The 21945-nt window shown below is 38.0% G+C and overlaps 2 protein-coding genes across 4 annotated transcripts; one reads left to right on the forward strand and one right to left on the reverse strand.

The window, feature by feature from the left end:
• Positions 1-811: 811 nt before the first annotated feature.
• LOC100892716 (DNA damage-binding protein 2) lies at positions 812-14658 on the reverse strand. 3 transcript variants are annotated; one of them, XM_030981635.1, is made up of 10 exons: positions 14239-14658; positions 13052-13219; positions 12058-12252; positions 11179-11324; positions 8963-9062; positions 7406-7583; positions 6389-6531; positions 3094-3258; positions 2433-2478; positions 812-1794 (listed from the first exon to the last, which is right to left on the reverse strand). In XM_030981635.1, exons 1-10 carry the CDS (start codon positions 14521-14523, stop codon positions 1592-1594), a joined length of 1629 nt encoding a protein of 542 aa, XP_030837495.1. In that variant the 5' UTR covers positions 14524-14658; the 3' UTR covers positions 812-1591. The 3 variants fall into 3 exon arrangements, with proteins under 3 accessions (XP_030837495.1, XP_030837503.1, XP_030837488.1); XM_030981643.1 differs by lacking the exon at positions 11179-11324 and adding an exon at positions 9898-10043 and having other exon boundaries at positions 13052-13216; positions 14239-14657; XM_030981628.1 differs by lacking the exon at positions 11179-11324 and adding an exon at positions 9898-10043 and having other exon boundaries at positions 14239-14657.
• Positions 14659-15004: 346 nt separating this feature from the next.
• Positions 15005-21428, forward strand: LOC115922580 (triosephosphate isomerase-like). The gene is made up of 5 exons (XM_030981649.1): positions 15005-15229; positions 16558-16766; positions 17344-17476; positions 18117-18290; positions 19507-21428. The coding sequence occupies exons 1-5, from the start codon at positions 15115-15117 to the stop codon at positions 19626-19628; spliced, it is 753 nt and encodes a 250-aa protein (XP_030837509.1). The 5' UTR covers positions 15005-15114; the 3' UTR covers positions 19629-21428.
• Positions 21429-21945: the final 517 nt, after the last annotated feature.

Consider the following 21945-nt stretch of genomic DNA (forward strand, 5'->3'; position numbering starts at 1 on the left):
CCAACAGTCTTTTCAAGGAGGAAACAACATTTAAACACTTCAGTTGCTTTCTTCGCCTCCCTGCAGTTGCTCGCTTACCACACATGTAATTTTGCACAAAATGATAGGCACCAATTGAGGGCAGGATTGCGTTGTCAACAATTGCTTTGCAGAAGTAGCCATTTCAGATCATGATTGGCTCCATTTCAACCCTTTTAATAATGGTAGAGATTAATCTCGCACTGGAAACGGTTAAATAATCCAGAAGCCTTTGGTGTATATATATATATTATATATATATATATATATATATATATATATATATATATATATATATATATCTATCCCATGATGGATCCAATAAGGCACAGGGAGATGGTGTGGCATATAAAGAGATAACCCACTGCTTACTGGAACCACGTGGTCCCTGTGTTAAACATGAGAATTACTAGATAACTCGGTAGTCGGCAGGTTAATAATACAAGTCTCATTCAAACATGACGAGGTAAACCAGATTAAAGCACCTCTGCAGCAATGTCGAATGGCATGCACGTACATGTACATGTAGCATACTTCTCATCATATCTCATCATACACTGCCACTATTGCATGCATTTATTTCTTCTTTTTGCTCTCTCTCCTCATTGCCGTTTGCCATTCATTTACATGTAAAACAGGCCGTTTAAAGCACCGTGTATGGAAGATGAGGCTTTAAAGCTCATCTGTACTAGTTTATAGGAGGAATTAGACCATCCTGCAAGGTCACTAGACAGATGGTTATCTCATCAACTCAGCTCTCAATTAACATAAGAAAAAGAGGATCATGGGGACCAATGGTGACCGATTAGGCATTGTTTTCTATATACATGTAGAGGGAGCAAGTAGCTACAATTAGTACAGTGTGGCTTTAAACTACATACATCATTTACATTTGTCTACAAAAGGTTTCCAAGTATTAAAGTGCACATGGCCATCCCCTCTCCAAGAACCAAGTCCTTCCGGTAAGCTCAACAACAAGTCATTGTACATACATATACTTAAAAATACTTAAAATAGAGTTTCAACTGAATACATATCTGTTAGTAGTAAGAGGTAGTCAGAGACCCCTCTCCCCTTCATTCAAGAATTCTCCTGCCACCTATTGGTCTAGGACCCAAATCCTTCATCAATATTTCAGGTGGACCAGAATTTTCATAGTTGCATGCAAGAGAAAGAGTATCAATCATAAATGCATCAAATTTCGGTCATTGATTCTTTGTCTCTAGGAAGTTTTCTTTGGAGGACTTGATCTTCAATGACAAAAGACGAGCAAAAAATTGTCTAGTTTAACTATAGATTATTCTTTGCTTTCTCATGGTTTGGAGTTCTGCGTCAGCTTTTGATTGTTGCTCCAATGTCTCTCGGGAGCTTTCCTTGAAGATCTCAACTTTTACTTGCTAAAGATCAGTGATCTGAAGAGTCATATTTCTCTTTCACCTACTATTCTTCGCTTTCTTCATGGTTTAGAGTTTCTTTCTCTCCTTTCGAAAGTTGCTTCAATGTCTGTAGGGAGCTTCCCTTGAAGAGCTCAACTTTCATTGGGCAATGATCAGCGAAGAGTCATCTTTCCCTTTCACCTGCTATTCTTCGCTTTCTTCATGACTTGGAGTTTCTGCGTCAGTTTCTGATTGTTGCTTCGGTGTCTCTTGGGGGCTTTCTTCTTGGAGGGGCCCTCGTCTGGGGGAGGGTCCTTTCCTTGTCTCCTCATGATCTCTCGTTGCTCCTCCCTCACTTGGGATCGGATGTCTGCGTTCTGCCAGATCAATGTGTTGAGTCCTGCCAGAAAGACAAGTTATAAGTATTACATACAATGACATGACACCTGGGGGTGTTTCACAAAGATCCCAAGTCGAACTTATCTCTAAGAAAATCTCTTTGAAAATATTTTGTAAAAGTTATTTTAAAAGGCATAAAATGTAAATTCAAATCATTCATATTTTCTATTATCAAGGAGATTTCATGTTCTTGATGTGGAATTAAAAAACAAAAGAGGAATCAAGTGCCTTAGTATTTTTAAAGGTTAAGGAAATTCAGACTGCATTTTTCATAATTAATCTTGCCAAATTATAGCTGCTCTAACATGTACTAAAATAAACATCATTTCTGCCTTTAATATAATTCTTAAATCAACTACACCTTTCAACCTTTAAAGCTCATCTGAACTAGTGTACAAGAGGGGTTATACCACACTGCAAGGTCACTGGACAGGTGGTTATCTCATCAAGTCAGCTCTCAATTAACATAAGAAAAAGAGGATCATGGGGACCAATGGTCACCGATTATGCATTGTTTGTTATATAGAGGGCGCAAGTAGCTATAAGTAGTGCAGTGGGCCTTTAACTGTCCAAATGATAAAAAACCAACTTAAACAGAATGCCGGTACTGAAGAATTTGCAGAAGCAATCAAATCTTACCCATCCCTGTTGCTAATGCATCTCCACTTGGATTGAATACATTCAGCTAGGAAAGAGAACAACAACAACAAAAAAGATGTGAGAATAACTTTATTGTTAGCAATATTCAATCTTAAAATGTGATATGGCCATCTCTAGATGGACAAAAGACAGAGAAAATCCTTTAAACATTATTATTCAATATCAATTGCATGGAATCACATTTTCCTACCAGCAAATCGAACATGAATCCAAATCGAACGACTTTCAAGGAACAAGTTGAATATTTACTATTTTGTTCACAGGAGCATGTTCTTTTTGGTGGGAAAAGGGAGGGGGGGGGATTTGCTGTTGTAACAGAAAAAAATTATCACAGCACTTTGTGTATTCTTTTGATTTTATAATTTGTTTATAAACTATAGAATCTTTTTTTGGTCATATATATTCTTTTTTCTTATTTGTTCATATATTCTTTTCTTTTTTTGTTTGTTCATATATTCTTTTGTTTTGTTATTTGTTTATGTCCTAAAAGGGCACTAGAAATGTCATAAATAAGAATTAGAGCAATGACCATGCACTTTGAGGGCATTTAATTGCGGTCTTAAATGAGAACTCAACTGTCCCTTTAACTGCTCATCCCTCCCGTGTAACCGTTCTGCATCAAGGATCCCAGACTACTTACAGATTGGATGCCGGTGGCACATTGGTCCATCAGCCTGCACACCAACTCTCCAGAGCTGACATCGTAAGCATCTATTGATCGCACCGTGTCATGTTCAAATCCCTCTAGGGTCGCATCAGGATATCTGCCAACTACGATTAGGTTCTGGAATGGGTGCCAAGTAGCCTGCCAGGGAGAAGAAAGGAAAGAACAGAGATTTGGAAAAATGAAAGAGTTCATAAGTTCACTCGTTTTAAACAACAATACAAATACAAAAGTGTTTATGTGAGTAAAAGGCCTAAATGTCAACAACTGCAAGAATAATGTACGCACAAAAGTTGTCAAAAACATCGAGATGAAATTGGAACTATAAAGCAATTTAAAACATAATGGAAAAAGATTTAGCACCATGACTCAAACCTGCCAACCTTTCACGGCAAAATTAGGAAAAAAGCCTACTTTGTATACTTTTCACCCAGAATATTTCAGAAAAAGAGAGGAATCTAGGGTTCAGAACAAAAGCTTAAGGGCCATAAAATAGAAAATTATTCCCTCAAAATAGGAATGGTTGGCAGATATGCATGAGCAATTATAAGAAGCAACAATTATGAAAGTAGTAGTAGTAGTAATAGTAGTAGTAATAGTAGTAGTAGTAGTAGTAGTAGTAGTTGTTGTATATCCACTTGGAACTACATTAACATGAGATATGATATGTAAATACCACGCCGAGCTATGCGGAAGGATACATAAATAAATGGTCTTACAATATGGCTACTAATCAATAACTACATCATCATGAATTAGTAATAAACCTGTCCGTTATCGTTAAACACTACCAAAAACAATTTGAAAGAAGAATTAAAACACAAAAAGTGACAGACTATATAGATTGAACAAAGGTTCCAGTTTATAGTTAGAATCTCACATAAAGACACTTCATCTATATTGGATAATAACCGAGATTTAATTTTTTTTTTTACTAATTCAAAGCAACAACAACAAAACAACAACAACAAAAAAGAAGAAGAGAGAAATAGCATACAATAAATAGAATGGCATGCAATGATGCTAATGTAAAGAAATGTGCTCAAGGGTATATTTATGTTGGATAATCAAGCAACATAACTTTCTTGAATACAGTGTTTTGTGTTGAGTTTTTATAAATGTTTCAAGAATATGAGAACAAAGTTGAATATATGTTCTAAAGTTTCCATAGAGTTGTTCAGTAGCTCTGCCCAGCAAAGTTTTTTGTATCAGCAAATTTGAAGCAATGTTTTGCTTACAAACTAGTATTACAGTATTTTGGTTGTAAATATATGTAAGTACAATTTACTTCTAAATGGCCAAGTTTGGATTAGCGAATAAGAAGTTGGAAATGTCAATATAGAAAAAAAAAAAAAAAAAAAAAAAAACTGTATAGGCATGTGTTTGCTGATGTATATGTAACCACATAGTTTTATTTCTATCATCTGGTTTTAGGTATTCCACGTATTAGTGTTTCAAAACAGGACTACTCTATGGAACTAAAGTGAGGTTGCGAATTTGGGTTCTTGCGTGAATCTTAAACATATTTTTAAGGTATTGATATTTGCAAAATGTTTGCTAGCAGGTGTTTGGAGTTTCAAGAGGTTTTATGATGAACTGTTATAACCAGGGGTGATAGTGAGCACTAAAAAAAAAATAGGGTTTTTGTTTTCCCCTCAACCACGCCCCCCTTTGAGTAAAAAAAAAAGAAGAGGATTCGCGGGGAAAAAATGGCATCTAACAACATTCCCCCCTTTCGAGTGAGAAAATTGGGAAAAAATAGGGAAATTTGGGGAAAAAAATAGGGTAGAACAGAGAAAATAAGGTGGAAATCAGGAAAATCAGGATAAAATTAATAGCGAAGAAGAAAAAAAAATCTGGTAAAAAAAAAAAAAAAAAAAAAAAAAATCTGGATTTTTTTTTTTTTTTTTTTTTTTTTTAAATCGGGAAGAATAAAAAAAATCGGGAAAAAATCGGGAAAAATATAAAAAATCGGAAAACCGATTTAAATCGGGTTTTTATCAGGCCTGTATAACTTTTCTTGGTTATTCACTTAAAAAAAATCTATTGTGAGGGAGATGTTGTATATCCACTGGGAACTACATTAACATGAGATATGATATGTAAATACCACGCCGAGCTATGCGGAAGGATACATAAATAAATGGTCTTACAATATGGCTACTAATCAATAACTACATCGTCTGCCAGAATCTATCATTTCACCGAGTCATATAACATATTACAACAGTAGTAGTAGTAGAAGTAGTATAGAAGTAGTAGTATAGTAGTAGTAATAGTAGTAGTAGAAGTAGTAGTATAGTAGAAGTAGTAGTAGTAGAAGTAGTAGTAGAAGTGGTAGTGGTGGTAGTAGTAGTAGTAGTAGTAGTAGTAGTAGTAGTAGTAGTAGTAGTAGAAGTAGTAGTAGACGTAAGTAGTAGTAGTAGTTTTAATAGTAGTAATGGTAGTAATAGTAGTAGTAGTAGTAGTAGTAGTAGTAGTAGTAGTAGTAGTAGTAGAAGTAGTAGTATAGTAGTAGAAGTAGTAGTAGTAGTAGTAGTAGTTGTAGGGGTAGTAGAGTATTAGTAGTAGTAGTAGTGGTAGTGGTAGTAGAGTATTAGTAGTAGAAGTAGTAGTAGTAGTAGTAGTAGTAGTAGTTGTAGTGGTAGTAGAGTATTAGTAGTAGTAGTAGTAGTAGTATAGTAGTAGTAGTAGTAGTAGTAGTTGTAGTGGTAGTAGAGTATTAGTAGTAGAAGTAGTAGTATAGTAGTAGTAGTAGTAGTAGTAGTAGTAGTAGTTGTAGTGGTAGTAGAGTAGAAGTAGTAGAAGTAGTAGTATAGTAGTAGTAGTAGTAGTAGTAGTAGTAGTTGTAGTGGTAGTAGAGTATTAGTAGTAGAAGTAGTAGTAGTAGTAGTAGTTGTAGTGGTAGTAGAGTATTAGTAGTAGTAGTAGTAGTAGTATAGTAGTAGTAGTAGTAGTAGTAGTAGTTGTAGTGGTAGTAGAGTATTAGTAGTAGAAGTAGTAGTATAGTAGTAGTAGTAGTAGTAGTAGTAGTAGTAGTAGTAGTTGTAGTGGTAGTAGAGTATTAGTAGTAGAAGTAGTAGTATAGTAGTAGTAGTAGTAGTAGTAGTAGTAGTAGTAGTAGTTGTAGTGGTAGTAGAGTATTAGTAGAGTATTAGTAGTAGTAGTAGTGGTAGTGGTAGTAGAGTATTAGTAGTAGAAGTAGTAGTAGTAGTAGTGGTAGTGGTAGTAGAGTATTAGTAGTAGAAGTAGTAGTAGTAGTTAGTAGTACCTTGATTGGTGTGAGATGCTGAAAGAACCTGTGAGGATGAATGATGGTTCTCTCTAGTGTATCCCACATTGGACCAGAATAGATTCTCAAGTGGCTATGCTGGTCTGTTGTTAGGAGCTTAGTCCCATCTGGACTGAAATATGCTGGAAAGTGAACAAAGATTCATACTTACGGATAAGATGATATATGACTATCAAGTTTCCATGCCTATTCACTTTGAACAGTGGCAGGACATTGAAAACATAAAAATAGGTTTGAAATTAATCATAAAAGGTATTTCCATGTGCCTTGTACATGAAACAAACAGACCTTGTGATTTGAGAGGTTATTTATCTTAATTTTGAATACACCTGTAAAATGGTCTACTGTTAATATTGGTTATGGTATTTTCTTTCATCCCAATCCATCCATCAATCCTTTTGCTCCTATAACCAATTATTCATGCAGGCTAACCAGGTACTATGTAAAGGGGGACAATCAGAAAACAAACACAACCTAAGGGCCAATTGTGAAAGCGTGTGAGGTATGCTAATTGGATTTCAAATGTGTGTGTGTGTATGCTTGGAGGGAGGGGGAGAAAAGGACGGGCCCATTGTACCCCCCCCCCCCCCCCCCCCAGAGCTGATGACCCTAGAATAGAAAATTAGTAATCACAAGCGCATGATTATCTGACATTTTTGGTGATTTTACTCACAGAAAGTTGCCTAATATTGATTTTCAGGTCATCACAACACATAAGTTTTCCATGAAAAATTGGCTTCAATTAAAAAATTAAAACACTTAAAACTTTCCCGTCTTTCTCAGCGAGTGTTGGACGGCCGCCATACTGCACTGTCTGCATTGCACATTTTTTTTGTAATCCGTAATTTTAGACAGCATTCCGTACTGCCGTAATGATCGTTGATTTCTGTACCAATTACGGGAATCAGTACTACCGGTAGTTGCCAGCTCTGCCCCCCCCCCCCCTCCCCCCATGATCATTCCTTCTCATTCGTTTTCTTTCAAAAAAAGTCCAACCTGAATTGATTGGTCTTTCATGGTTCATCTGGTAGATGTAGCTGGTTTTGCTGGAGACGTTTCTGATGTCCCACATCTTGACAGTCTTGTCTGTGGATGCGGTTGCTAGGAGCCAGGGGCATCGTCGGTTGAACTCGCAGTGGGTGACCTTCTGCTTGTGCAGTCTGTACTTCCACATCTAGAGAGATGAAGGAATTAATGTGTAGCAATATAAAAACAAAAGGACAATGCGTAGTATAGTTTAGTTTGTTATACTCTTTGTAAGATTTGCTGTTATTATACGCATCATGTTTATACTCAGCTCTTTTCCCTTAGATATCTATTTATGTAACATATGTTTTATGGACCTCTACCTTGTGCAGCTGAGTCTGAAATAAAGTTCTGAATTGAATTGAATTGAAAACTGTATCAATTGATACCATGGTATCGTGATAACGAATATCATCAGCAAATGCCTTGGCATTATACTATACATGTAGAACTTAAAACTAAGAATTGCTAGCTTACATTTATGAGAGGAAATTTGGTTCAAGCACATTAATACTCATGCAATAATTGCAAAACCATCATGAAATTTTAGTGAGGATTAAAAACTTAACCAACTATATTATGCAATTTTATTTGATACATGTACAAAATCATGAATGGTTTTTTTTTTTTTTTAAGTCAGCAAGTTTGCAAAAATTAAAAATGATGTAAATGATATAGTATGGTTTACATTCTTAATATAATCACCAGAGCCCTGTTGCACAAAACTTACCATTGATGGTAGCTTTGCCATCGATAATGACTACCATGGAAACCTTGATTTGATTGATTGTTGAGCCCTGTTGCCATGGTAGTTGCCATTGGTGGCAAAGTTATCATCAATGGTAAATTTTATGCAACGGGCCCAGCATAATGATCATCACTATCACCACCACAAATCACCACCACAAATCATCATCATCATCATCACCCATCACCCATCGTCGCCATCACCATCATCATCACCATCACCATCACCATCATCGCCATCACCATCATCATCACCACCCTCACCCTCATCATCATCATCATCATCATCATCATCATCACCATCATCATCACCATCATCATCACCATCACCATCATCATTACCATCCTCATCATCATCATCATCATACCATCAGCAGCAGCAGCACCCAATCATTATCATGATACCATCATCATCATCATCATCATCATCACCATCACCACCACCACCACCACCACCACCACCACCACCACCACCACCACCACCACCATCATCATCATCACCACCATCACCATCATCATCTTCATCTTCATCATCATCATCATCATCATCATCACCATCATCATCATCAAATCCTCATCACCATCACCATCACACCATCACCATCACCATCACCATCACCACCATCATCATCACCATCACATCACCACCATCATCATCACCACCATCACCATCACCAACACCATCACCATCATTACCATCATCATCATCTTCATCACCACCATCACCATCACCATCATCATCATCATCATCATCACAGGCATGAGCAGCATATGCCTTACCTCTTCTCCTTGCCGAGACATGAGTACCACATTGCCGTTGTTATCTCCTGCTGTTAGCACACTGTCTGTATAGTTGATATCTACAGAACAGTACCAGTGACTGTACAGACAAAAAAGTTTCATTAGCCAGTTTAAAACAGAAAAAAAATATTAAATGCTGAGAAAACACCCTTGTATTAACTAGGTTGTAAGGGCTTTACCATGGTAATGATACTTGTGAAGTTCAGAACGACCCCAAATTGTACAAAAATGAAAATTAGGATTTTGGAGAGTTCAAATGATAAATATCAATATCTTGTTTCCTATTCTTTTATCCATTTTTTTTTTTTTGGGGGGGGGGGGGGGGGGAGGTAGGTCAGGCAGGCTACAATATGTCTGAAAATACATAGCCGATACTATCTTTTACAAAGACAATGAATATAGAATCTGGGGGCAGTGGAACATTATCTTATAAATCAAATGTACCTCGCCTCCTGCATATTTTTTTTTCATTTACCAGGTGTTGGGATTGAAATTTCAAGGGTTTTCAGGCACTTGTCTCCATTGACATTTTGAGCTCCTCCCTTTCTTTCAATTTATCTTTTTTTTCCCCAACACTTCATCAGCCCTTGCACATAGCTGAGCCACTGATGGTCAAAATCAAAATGGGATAGCAATAAAAAGAGAAACACCCACTCCCAGTCTCTAATAATAGCTTCTCTTTTTCAGCTACTTGATAGGGATTTAAATACCCCACCCCCTATCTTTCCGCTGAGCCATTGTATCATATCAGATGAATAAGGGGAAAACACACTTCCAGTCATTTTTATTGAGGTCCATCTCTTATTTTTCTTCTTCCTACTCAAGGGTGGGGAGGGGGGTGTCCCTCTCCCCTGCAGATACACCATTGACAGTCATGAAGGGAAAAAAAGTGTTTTTTAAAGGGAAACACTCACTTCCAGTCATTGGTATTGAGGTAAATCTTCTTCGGCTGGCCATCAAAGCTGAGACGACTAACCATACCATCGATAGAGGAAGTGAATATCCAGGAGGGGTCAGAAAGGTCATACCTCAGGGCTTGGACTGAGCCCCCCTTACCAATCTACACATGCAAGAGGGGTGGGGTCATAGGTCATAGGTGGAGCAAAGGATAGAAGGATGAGGAGGAGGATGAAGAGGATAATGGCAATGACCAGCATTTGATGGTAAAGTTAAGAGAAAGAAAACAGGTATGAGTAGAGTGGAAGGATAGAAAATAGGAAAGATTTTAATATTGAAAGGTTAAGGGGACAGAGGACAAATAGAGACAAAGGGGGAAAAATGAAATGAGTGGAATGAACAGAGATTAAATGAGTACAACGGAGTGTTGGAAAGAGAGAAATGATCGAAGGAAAAGAAGGAGAGTAGAGGGGATAGTGGTGGGAAGAGGTGAGAAGATAAGAGAGAGGAAAAGAATACATGAGAACAGAAGACAGAAGAGAACAGAAGAAGAGACAAAAGAAGGGAAGAGATAAATAAAAATGGTAGAGAAGAGCAAAGTGGTACAGCGCAATTATTTTTTGAGAAATAAAACAGAAAAGGGATGTACGTAAAAGGTCAGTGCATGGTTGAAAATTAGATGAAGAGTGTAGAATGAAATAGAAGTGACAGGGAAGAAAACAAACATGAAAATGGCTTTAGTCAGTGACAAAAAGAATCCATTTTATAGAAAAATATCTTTTCCAAGAGCTTTAGATTCTGATACAACTATGCATATCAATAATCTGAATGACTACCCCTGGACTACCACTCAATATCGACTATGCTCTTTCCCCTCCCCCACCTCTCTGATAAATATACCAAACCTGGTCGATTCCCCCCCCCCCCCCCTCCTTTATAAACATGAGAATGACTCCTTACAAAATTACCAAGGGTTCCTGCCCTAGGGCATAGGTATCTTACAGGAAAGTATTTCTTAGGGGCAGTGAGGTGAGAGGAGGGCTTAGGGCCGTGGGGGTACCTTGTAGTCAGTTAAATAGTGGAAGTCAAGGTGGTTGTCCCAGAATTTATGTTCAATGTGGATGTAATCCATATTGAAACATTTCACTAGAAAAGGCAAGCTTTCCGATGCATACACAATTGTGTGGCAGTCAGCACACCAAATGACAGGGAAGTAAATTTTCCACATCATGTTTGCTATATGAAAATGAAAGAACTTTTTGTCACATGACCAGCCATCTCACGTCTGATTGGCTAACCTCCAGTCCATGGTGTTCTGAAAGAGATGGAGAGTTTTGCCCTCAAAGTTCTGTAGCCTGACCTGTCCGTCCAAGGACGCAGAATAGATCTCGTCAGGCTTGTCCCTGCTGAATAGCAGACTGGCAATATTTCCTCCGGGTCCTATCTACACACCAGATACCGGTAGGCAGATGTACATTTTTAAGAATTTTGAGTTGAGCTAAAAACAGCTGGTGATTCAGATATGAACTGTTAGACAATGTGCCTCCACTCTTACAGACTTTGTCAAATTGATGATTAACAATTTAAAAGTTAAAATGTGAGTAACAGTACAAATAGAAAAGTCCAAAAATAAATACTGATCAAAATGCCTCAGAAACCTACAACCGCCCTCTCGTTTTGCATTTTAAAGCTTTTCTTTTTCAACTTTCTAGACGCCAAGATATATTCATGAAACGAGGCAGTTCTGTACCTCATATTCTAAAATCCAGGGTGTGTTTTCGTGTCCCCCTCCCCCCCCCCCCCCCCCCAAAAAAAAAAAAATTTAAAAAAATTGGGCAGACTCTACACTTTCTATACTTAGAACTCTGCATTTAATAAATAATAAAATAGAATAATACAATTTAAAGCCCCACTGCACTACTTATAGCTTCTTGCGCCCTCTATATGGCAAACAATGCCTAATCTGTGCCTGTTGGTCCCCCATGATCCCCTTTTTCTTATATTAATCAAGAGCTGATTTGATGAGATAACCACCTGTCAGTGACCTTGCAGGGAGGTATAATCCCCCTATCCCCCCCCCCCCCTGTCAAACTAGTGCAGACGGGTTTTAATGGACTGCCAAATTCCAAAGAAGAAGAGGCTGATTGTTATCTCTTTCTTAATTTCATATTACTTACTCCTTGCACAACATTCCATCCATCTTGCCCTTTGCTGTAATCCCACAGCATGAGGTCACCGCCCTTTGACCCCACAGCAAGCATTGTGGGATGCTTTGGGTGCCATTCAAGAGCCGTCACTCTCCTTTCAAAAGGGCTTGCTCCGTGGCTAACCCTGAACTCTGAGAGCTGTTGGACAAATGGTTGAATGGTAGCCTGTAAGAGGAAAAAAAAAGACAAAAATATCACTTTCTATCGTCACAGATTTTAATACCAATTCCCTTTGATACAATTTGTTTACCGGTATCTGTTTTTTCCTTAAGCGTTTTATATTTAAATTTATAACAGTTCCTATTTTTAAAATGAGCAAAGCCAGGAACAACTTTTGATTACAAAACAATGATAGATATTACATAATGTCTCTGCAAAGTCTACGAAAGGAATTGTGAAAAACAACAAGCCTTTTCTTTCCTGTAGCACTTTTTATGTCTTTTTGTTGCTGCAGCAGCAGCAGACATGTTTGTGTTTAATCATGTATTATGACAGAAACCATGATCATAAAGCATTACAGTAACTAAAAAAAAAAGATGCAAATTAAGGTAATTAATTGTAAATAGTATTGATTATGGCGAAGTAATTCTATTTCTACACAACTTTCCATCTTCAGCTGTTTCAGTTAGCTGCTCAAAAGACATTTCCATCCACTAGCTGCTTGATGTCATCTAGCCATGTCTTCATCATGCTGCTCTCTTCAGCCATTAGTTCCTCCTGGCAAGACGGTAATTGAATAGACAGAAACTAAAAATAAAATAGAAGATATCGTCTGATCCAAGCCAGAAGAGCTCAGGGCCCCATTTCTAAAAACTTGTCATCAGTGACATGAGCTAGTGATTGGTTATCAGCAGATTTGTCACTGTTTTTTTGTCATTGAAAAAAAGGCATTGTGAAACGGGTCCCAATTTGGACTCCCTTTTTACTCTTAACAGGTGATATGAAACATTCAAATGTATATTACCTGTCTCAGGCTTTGTTTGAACCTCTGCCCTGTGGTATGTCTGAAGATCCGATGAACTATGTTGGAGCTTAATAGATCCATAGGGGTGATGGAGGGACTCACAGACTCTCTGCTTCCTCTGATGATGATGGCTTCTTCATTTTCTTTCTCCTCCACATCCAGCTTCTGCTAAAAACAATGAAAAATCAATGAAACTAAAATAAGACGTGGCCATCTATTCATATAATACGCGCTACATATAATTCAATGCACCTGAACTCTGAAGCCCTTAGTGTTCGAAGCATTGAAGTAATTTGTAGCTCTGCATGTTCTCTCTCTCTCTCTCTCTCTCTTATCATTTCATGAATGTTTAAGTCTCCCAATCACCAAAAATATTTTGTTTCATACATTAGAAGTTCTATGCCATAACACTATAGTCACAATCAAAATATTAGCTTAAAATATATTTATATATTTATAAATATATATGTTTTTTTTAAGGTGATTGGTATGCTTGAACATTCTTTTCCTCACAACAAAACATCATGAATTTTAACATGACTTTTATACCCACAATGAAAAGCTTAGACAATAGAATTCCAACTGCACAATCAATAGAACTTAACAGTTACTGACATTCATTGACTGCATCCGTTGAATATGTCATCAGGTCTTCAAAATGCATGTATGACATAGTTAAAGATTAAGATTAATAAACTTGGATTTATAATTAACTCTCCAAAGTCTTTAGATCTATAGATCTAGACTCAATTAAAAAATTGCAGGACTCCAAAATCTAACAACCAAAATTAATTGTATTCATTGTAAAACTTGACGTTTAACATGTCGCAGTCAAACCATCGATCTAAAAAATCTATAGAAAAAATATATGAAGTTAAAAAAGTCTGATAGTGATATGCGCATTTTTGCTTTAATAATCAATAGCTACAGTATAGTTCTCATGAAATATTGACCTTTTACCCTCTTTAAGTTAGATCTAGAGATCTAGGGTAGGGTCTACATGGATGCACGTTCTTACTTTCTTAATAATCTTAGAATGAAAAATACTAAATCATGACTCCAGCTTTAAACAACAGTAAAACACATTCATATGTTCATTTTGACTATACACAATTCACAAGACACTTATTCATTTGCTATACTATAGAAATTATAATATAATTAAATTTAACTCGATCCCAAAACACCTTCTTCACCGCTCCATTTGACAGGTTTGAACTTGTAGTTGCATCAGGAGTGGATCTATTCCTCTGTCTATCTGCCGTTGTTGATCTGCCAGATTTAATAATTTGGTCTTCAAAATCTTCTGTATCACTATCAGTTTCTCCAACTTTCTTCCTTTGCTGTCTAGTCCGCCTTCCACTCACTGCAGCTGCAGCTCTGGTTGTTCTTTTGCCAGATTTTGTTACTTTTTCTTCTGATGCACTGCCTGCAGTCTTGTCTTTCTTGTTTCTTGATGAGGTTGGTGCCATTTTCAGAAGTTTCTAGATCGACTAGAACTAGAAGATCTGCCCAAACTACTGCAAAGCAAACATGGAAACAGCTAGTAGAAGTAATCTTTAGAATTAGACTGCTATCTGCATCCGTGTATTCAGCTTCAGATACATCGCACTGCACTGGCATTGCATGCAGCTAAGCTCAGTGCTTCCCTCCCATCTCAATGCCTTGTGCATGTCAACTCATGCACGTGCTCAGCTGTTCCGTGTTTACAAAACGACTTGCGTAACATTTTTTTCCCGCGGAACAAAAGCAGTTCTAAGACTATGACTCTTTTTTATATTATACACTACCATAAATTCCATGTATAAAGTTAATTTTGTCTCTGATTTAATAAACGAGATCATAAATTTGACTTTTAAAAAAGAAACAATACTTTGATGTTGTGTTGTGAAAAATACTAAGTATTTTCTCAGCTTTGCCTTCAACTTGGCAACATCGTACGTGCAAAACCAAACCGGAACTGGACCGGGAATCCCAGGTCAAGGGTGATTGCGTGTGAGCTGTAGATGCTGCCGATTACACACATTTCAACTTCCAAATAACCGTCCTAATTTATCGATAAAATGGCGAGTGGAAGACGTTTCTGGGTTGGTGGAAACTATAAGATGAATGGGAGCAAGGCGTCAATCGACGGACTTCTGAAGATGCTGGAAGAATCCCAGATTCCTGGAAACACCGGTAATTATTGCATTGTCTCGGTCTGACTCTGTGTGATTGTGAGTGTGATTGTGAAACTGGCCTGGGTCGGTTGTGCTCGTGCCTGTTAACTCTCTCCGCCCGCCCGGAGACCCGGGGGCCACGTTTCGCTTTCGCAGGACGTGGTAGGCGGCTACCCTTGGCCCGGAAAAATCGGTTCCAGGGCAATTAACCCCCCCCCCCCCCCCCCCTGAGGACAACCATGTGATCCCTGGGAACAATTATCGTCTCGGAAAATTACCCCCAGGCCCAGCCCGTAGAAGTAGTTGTGGACAGTTACCCCCCATCCCTCCCCCATCCCCCAGTCCCAGAGGGGGGGGGGGGGGGGGGGGATACGCTACTTGTCCTCGGGTGGAATATCCTTGGTTGTCAAAACAAGGGGGAAGTAATTGTCCTAGGCTAGGGATAAATTTTAGGGGTGGGGGAACTGCCACGGTTGATTTGGGGGTAATTTTCAAGGGGGGGGGGGGTAATTGTCCTGATACTGTGGTAGCGATAGTGATACATGAAAAATCATTGCAGGTGCTCATGCACTGCAGACTGGACTACTACTTTGATTACCCCCTTTGAAAATTAACCCCCTCCCCCTCCCCCTGGAAAATTAACGCCCCCCCCCCCCCTGGAAAAAATACCCCCTTAGACAATTACCCTCCCAAGGACAATTACCCCATGGAAAATTACCCCCCAAGCACAATTACCTGCCCTCCATAAAAGACACCCTATGACAATCACCCTTTCCCGTTCCCCCCCCCCCCCCTTCAGACAATTGTAGAATTACTCGTAGGATACTTGCCAAATGAACAAATTATGACCTGCAAGGAACATACTGGTATTCAATTTATTCAGTTTATGTGTTAATTTCTTCTGATTCTCCAAACTTTTAGTCTCTGTACAAAACTCACCAAAATGATTTACTAAAAATTGGCACTTGAACGTTAAATTCTAGTTTTTGTTAAATGGCAAGTGATTGTCTTGACTTGGGCCTCATTCAGATATGACGAGGCAAATTGAATTTTATTGCACCAGGGATGTTTAGGTCAAATTGTTTCTCTATAGAGTTGAAATGAAACAAGATGTTATCAATTTTCTATTTATTGTTCTAAAATATCACTTGCGTATCACCTGATAAATAAAGAAAACTAAAAATCCTTGATACAAAGCAATATGACTGAAATTTTCAATCTGGATAGGTAGAAGCGATGTTAATATGGTATCGCGTAGAGAACCAACTAGACGTGAAAGAAATTTGAGCGCCACATCGATTGATAACTGGCTGCTAAAGCGACATTTATTACCGTTCCTTTCCGCAGATGTTGTCGTCGCGCCACCCACTGTCTACCTCGACTACATGAACTCCAAGATCCCGGCAGGAGTCTTTGTGGCTGCCCAGAACTGCTACAAGGTCCCCAAAGGAGCCTTCACCGCGGAGACATCCCCTGCCATGCTGCAGGACCTGGGCGTAGGATGGGTGATCCTGGGCCACTCTGAGAGGAGGCATGTCTTTGGAGAGTCTGATGAGGTGAGTTCGAATTGCCTTTGGCAATGGTTCAACATCTTCTCACGCAACAGTAACTCTTGAGCTTTATTTTGACAAAAATATAGGGTTAGGGTTACATTTGGGTTTTGGGTTAGGTTTAGAGTTTGTTTTGTATATATTTAGTATGTGGTTCAGGGTTAATAGGAATGAGTGCAGCAGGAATTGAATCCAATGACCGGGGTAAAAGTATATCTGTAAAGCGCTTAGAGACATCATAGATGTATTAAGTGCTATATAAAAACAAAATTATATTGCAGAAACAAATGTTGTACTACTCCTTTGACAAGACACCCACTTTTATACAGATAAAGTAAATAATAGGTACCTGAAGATTGTATGTGACCCTCTCCCTTCCCCTCTACCTACTTCTCCCTCCCTCTTTCTCTCTTTCTCTTTCTCTTTCTCTCTCTCTCTCTCTCTTCTCTCACGTGTAACATTCTATCTGTCATTCCCCCTCATCTCTCTTGGTCTCTCTTACCATATTAACGGTATTGCACTGGCCTTTCATTCTCTACTTGACCTCCCTTTCTCTTTATCTCTCTCTTCATAAACTGTTCAGTTGATTGCACAGAAGGTCGCCCATGCTCTCAGCTGCGGACTCAAGGTGGTGGCATGCATCGGAGAGAAGCTGGATGAGAGAGAAAAGGGTCAGACCAACGAGGTAGTCAATCGCCAGATGAGAGCTTTAGCCGGTATGTGTATCTTTATTCTTTAATGTATGTAAATTTAAAAAGTCATCTGAGCTATTTCATTTGACTTTTTAAAGATCTAAATTGTTTGTTTTTTGTTGTAGCAGCAACATTCCATTGTAAGAGAAGCTGTCAGATATAAATGTAGAGATCAGATTTATGTCTTATAAAGAGTCGCGGTTGATCTGGATTGATCACATGCCCTCCAATCAGTTGCATACTTGCAAAGTCCTATCTCTTCTGTATTAGAGTTGCGATTGATTAGAATCAATCGCAACTGCTTATAAGATGGGGCTCCTTGTGCTTTTGGGATGAAAAAGTCATAAATTTTGTTTTCAGTAGTAATTAGATTGCGGAGTAGTTTTAATAGGGAAATGAGGTGATAAAATCTTTTGTATAATAATAATTGATTCTTAGTGTTCCAGATGGATGGTCCAACATAAGAGAATGAGCGTTCGGCTGCCTTGGTGTTGGTGCGTGGGATCAGTAACAGTGTCTGATCGTTATGTGAACGCAGATGGTATCTGGAAGCTGGAGGAGTAGTTAGCATATTAGACAGATAGTGTGGAGCAGTATGCATCATGCACTTGTACACTAAAACTGCCAGTTTGAATTCCATGTGACGTTACTGATTTCATTTCAGATGTGATCAGCGACTGGGGCAACGTAGTCATCGCTTACGAGCCGGTCTGGGCCATTGGGACGGGTAAGACGGCCACGCCACAGCAAGCACAGGAGGTCCATCAAAACCTGCGCTCTTGGTTAACAGAACATGTGAATGCAGCAGTAGCGGCCAACACACGGATTGTATATGGAGGTTAGTTGGCAATAAGCACTGATTTTATTTTACGTTAATATATAGTAAAAACTCATTTACTTTTAATTTGTTATTGTATCTTTCTTTTAATCTTTCACCTTTTTTCTGGTCACTGGTCATTAGGCTTATCTCCACCTCTTTCTACATATCTCAATCTCTCTCTTTCCTCCCTACTTATCTTCAATACCCCTATTTTCTGCTACTTTCTCTCAATTGTCATTACCCTTATATAAAATGGGGGGAATTCTGATAATCTCTTTTTGTCTGAATGAAACCATTTCTTCTTGTTTGAATGTTTGATTAAAATGTCAGGAATATTATTGCAAAGAATATCCGGAAGTGAACTCAAGGGTACTAATGTATATGAAATGTGCAAATAACACATGTATACAAAAATTTGAAGTATTTTGTTCTACAAATACGATTACTGTAGAAAAGAGTGTGACTGTTGATTCCCGGAAAGTCTTTGTAATATTTAGATTTTTAGTGAAAATAACTTTAGCACCTAGTACTGGAGGTAGTACTTGACCACTTAATTTATACATGTATGCTATAACAATGTCCTTTTTCTACAAATGGACTGAAAGGCAACAAAAACAGATATACTATAAAGCTTTTTGTCTTGCACTCATCGAAGCGAGTCGCAAAAATACACAGAAAGTCAAAATCAGACAGTTATTCGTTTGCAGGGTGCGATAATCCACAGTGTCTGCAAAACTAACACAATGAAGGGCTACATTACATGATAATGATTATCAATTATAACTTCTGATGTTATTAATTCACTACCTGGATGACAGAACATTCATGAACATTGAAGGCCTATATTTGAATTGTTATTCATCAAATCAAGTATAGGCTTATATCAGATAAACATTTCATCATCAATAGTGATCTGTCAGTTCATGACAGTTTCAGTGACCCAATCAGAATTCTATATCAATTGTCACTCCAAGTACTTCGTTACTTCTTGAGCCATCCGTTTAAGCATTTCGTACCCTGTTGCTCCACATTCTGTGGTTACATCATCTAGAAAGCCTTTACAAGGTCTTCCCCTCTTCTTCTTGCCATATATAGGACCTTCTATGACTCTGATCATCAAGCCATCATCATGCCGCATTATGTGTCCAAGCCATTTCTTCTGTCTCTCTGATCGTTATGAAAGATAAATTCTAATCTCTCATTTTCTTAAAATTATCTTTTCGTTTCATCACAGGTTCAGTAAATGGTGGTAACTGCTGTGACATAGGACAGCAACCTGATGTAGACGGCTTCCTGGTGGGCGGGGCATCGCTGAAACCCGAGTTCAAACAGATCATTGCTGCAGGGAGTGCATAATGCAGGATTTTAAAACTACAGTCAAACCTGCCTCAGTGACCACCTGTCTACAAAGACCACATGTTTTGTTTCCCTTGAAAATTGTTTCTCATTGAAACATGTACTAAAGGAACCTGTCTACAAAGACCACTTTTTGTGTTTCCCTTGGGTGGTCGCTATAGTCAGGTTTGACTGTATCAGTATAGTGCGTGATATATTATAAGTAATATATATATTTCCTTTATTGTAGAGGTACTTAGTACTCCCTTTTGTCCATTACAGCAGACATATATTTAGGCTCTTTTCTATATGCCCACTCAAATAATATCCCTGGGCCATAATGTATTTGTAACCCTAAAAGGGTGGGTAAAATTTTACCAAATAGTATACTTACTAGGTAATTTTATGAAATATCATGTATGGTAATACTAGCTCGTTTATTTCAAAATTTCTAGTTTGAGTGTTTTAGAGACCAGTGTTTATTGCATGAAGCTACTGTAAAGCACAGTGCAATCCTTTTGTGAATTAGCCCATTGTGTGTGCCATTTGGTACCTGTGGCGTACCATCAAATGTGCCAGTTTCACACTAGTGGCAAGTAAAAGGTTTAGGCATTAGTCGTGTGTATTTTATACACCAATCAGAGCCATATAACATTAAATTTGTAACAACAAGATACATAGATTCTTAAAGGCTACTGAAGTCACTGCTTTGGATTGGTTAGGAGCGATTTTGTTGCAGAATTTTGGCAGTTTTTAATGACCAAGTTTTGTGAAACACTCCCCTGGTCTGGCTGCTGTCAATGCCCATGTCATCTGTAACTGGGGGCTTCAAGTATTCCTAGCAAAACTCTACAAAAATGTATACTTCCAGGACAAGGTGCTGAAGCAATGAAGGAATTTCTTCCTACCAGGTACCCATGCAATTCACCTGGGTCAAGGGTGGCATATGTAGGCTATATTTTTAGGAAGAACCTTGGTACCATGACAGGGATTCTGATCACATACCATTTATGATATATACTCCACTGCCTATTCACAAGATCATAATGACTTTTGTTTGTTAAATTCTTTTTTGTTATCTTTTGAAGGCCCTTTGTTATGTCACCAAAGAGATAAGAGTGTTTTTAAATTGTAAATGGGTCTGTATGTAGCTTAACTGCAAAGCAGTGATAATGTGATAGAGAATTATTGGAATATGTTTATAGGACCTTGACCTATTCTTACGTAGGTAGAGAAACATGGGAACAGACAGAATAAGGATTTAACAGTTTTTCTGGAAATTGTGTCAAATTCTACATTTCATGATTTTTGTTGTTTACATCAACTCTTTATTTACCTTGCAAACACTCTCCCTGTGCCACATTGTATTTGTCATGGGATCGATATAGCAAAGGCTTCAAGAGTGTTGAACCGTTTCAAGTGTTAAAAGGGTTGCAATGGAGCTAATTAAAACCTCTTTGTTGCAGGTGCTTCTTGTTTTTTGTGCAAAATTGCATGTGTTGCAAACAAGGGACCGTGCAGAGAAGTGAAAGAAGCAACTAAAGTGTTAACAAACTTTGGCTCTTGTGCAGTATAGTATTGCATTGAAATAATTTGGGGTTATGTCTTATTGGAGTATGAAGTAAATATGTGTGTATTCCCTTCTGAAGTAGTATGTTTCCATTAGAGTATCCCATCAATTCTTGTAACATTAGACTATACCAAATGATTTATCTTATACATAATCGCAAAGGCTATCAAAATTAGAGATGAACTTGAGTTCTGGTAATGCGATTGCATTGTGAAAGAAAAGGTGTTGAAAGGATCAGAAAAGTTGATCATATAGCATGTAAGTAATGGTGTGTAATGCAAGGTTCTGGAGTCATCAAAATCATCATAAATTTGGCAGATTCTTGTTAAAGTAACAATCACTTACACAGAAAGATGTATATGGGACAACACAAATGGTGTCGGGGGCTAGTACTACCCTGATTTCCTTATCTTTCTATGCTCATTACTCAGCCAGTATACATTTTCTTCCAAAATTGTTTGGCACATGACATTTATTTCTAATCTTGAGCATTCAGTGTAAGTTTCGTTAGATTCTGTGAGAATTAATTTTCTTTTTTTACCAGAACTCAAGTTTATCTTTAACCTAAGCTGATTTTTAGTAGCCTCTGCAAGGTTTTTTATCACCTTTTGAAATGTGGCGTCATTATAGTACTATGTTACATAATCCAAACATCATTTCTGTAGGCAATACTGTGGAATATTTGAAATTGCCTGCAGGTTGGTTGCTTCAAAGTCTTTGCGATTTTGTTTATGATAGAGTGACAGCATGAAATCTTGATCGAGGGGC

This window comes from Strongylocentrotus purpuratus, unplaced genomic scaffold, assembly GCF_000002235.5.
Source record: "Strongylocentrotus purpuratus isolate Spur 01 unplaced genomic scaffold, Spur_5.0 spur5_contig_822, whole genome shotgun sequence".
NCBI lineage: Eukaryota > Metazoa > Echinodermata > Echinoidea > Camarodonta > Strongylocentrotidae > Strongylocentrotus > Strongylocentrotus purpuratus.

Coding starts and splice junctions, on each gene's coding strand:
- LOC100892716 (XM_030981635.1), bottom strand. CDS start 14,523: ATGGCACCAACCTCATCAAGAAACAAGAAAGACAAGACTGCAGGCAGT. Junction 13,220..14,238: donor CAAATGGAGCGGTGAAGAAG/GTGTTTTGGGAT, acceptor CATTGTTTTTAG/CAGAAGCTGGATGTGGAGGA. Junction 1,795..2,432: donor TGCATTAGCAACAGGGATGG/GTAAGATTTGAT, acceptor TCTTTCTGGCAG/GACTCAACACATTGATCTGG.
- LOC115922580 (XM_030981649.1), top strand. CDS start 15,115: ATGGCGAGTGGAAGACGTTTCTGGGTTGGTGGAAACTATAAGATGAAT. Junction 16,767..17,343: donor TCTTTGGAGAGTCTGATGAG/GTGAGTTCGAAT, acceptor TAAACTGTTCAG/TTGATTGCACAGAAGGTCGC. Junction 18,291..19,506: donor CACACGGATTGTATATGGAG/GTTAGTTGGCAA, acceptor GTTTCATCACAG/GTTCAGTAAATGGTGGTAAC.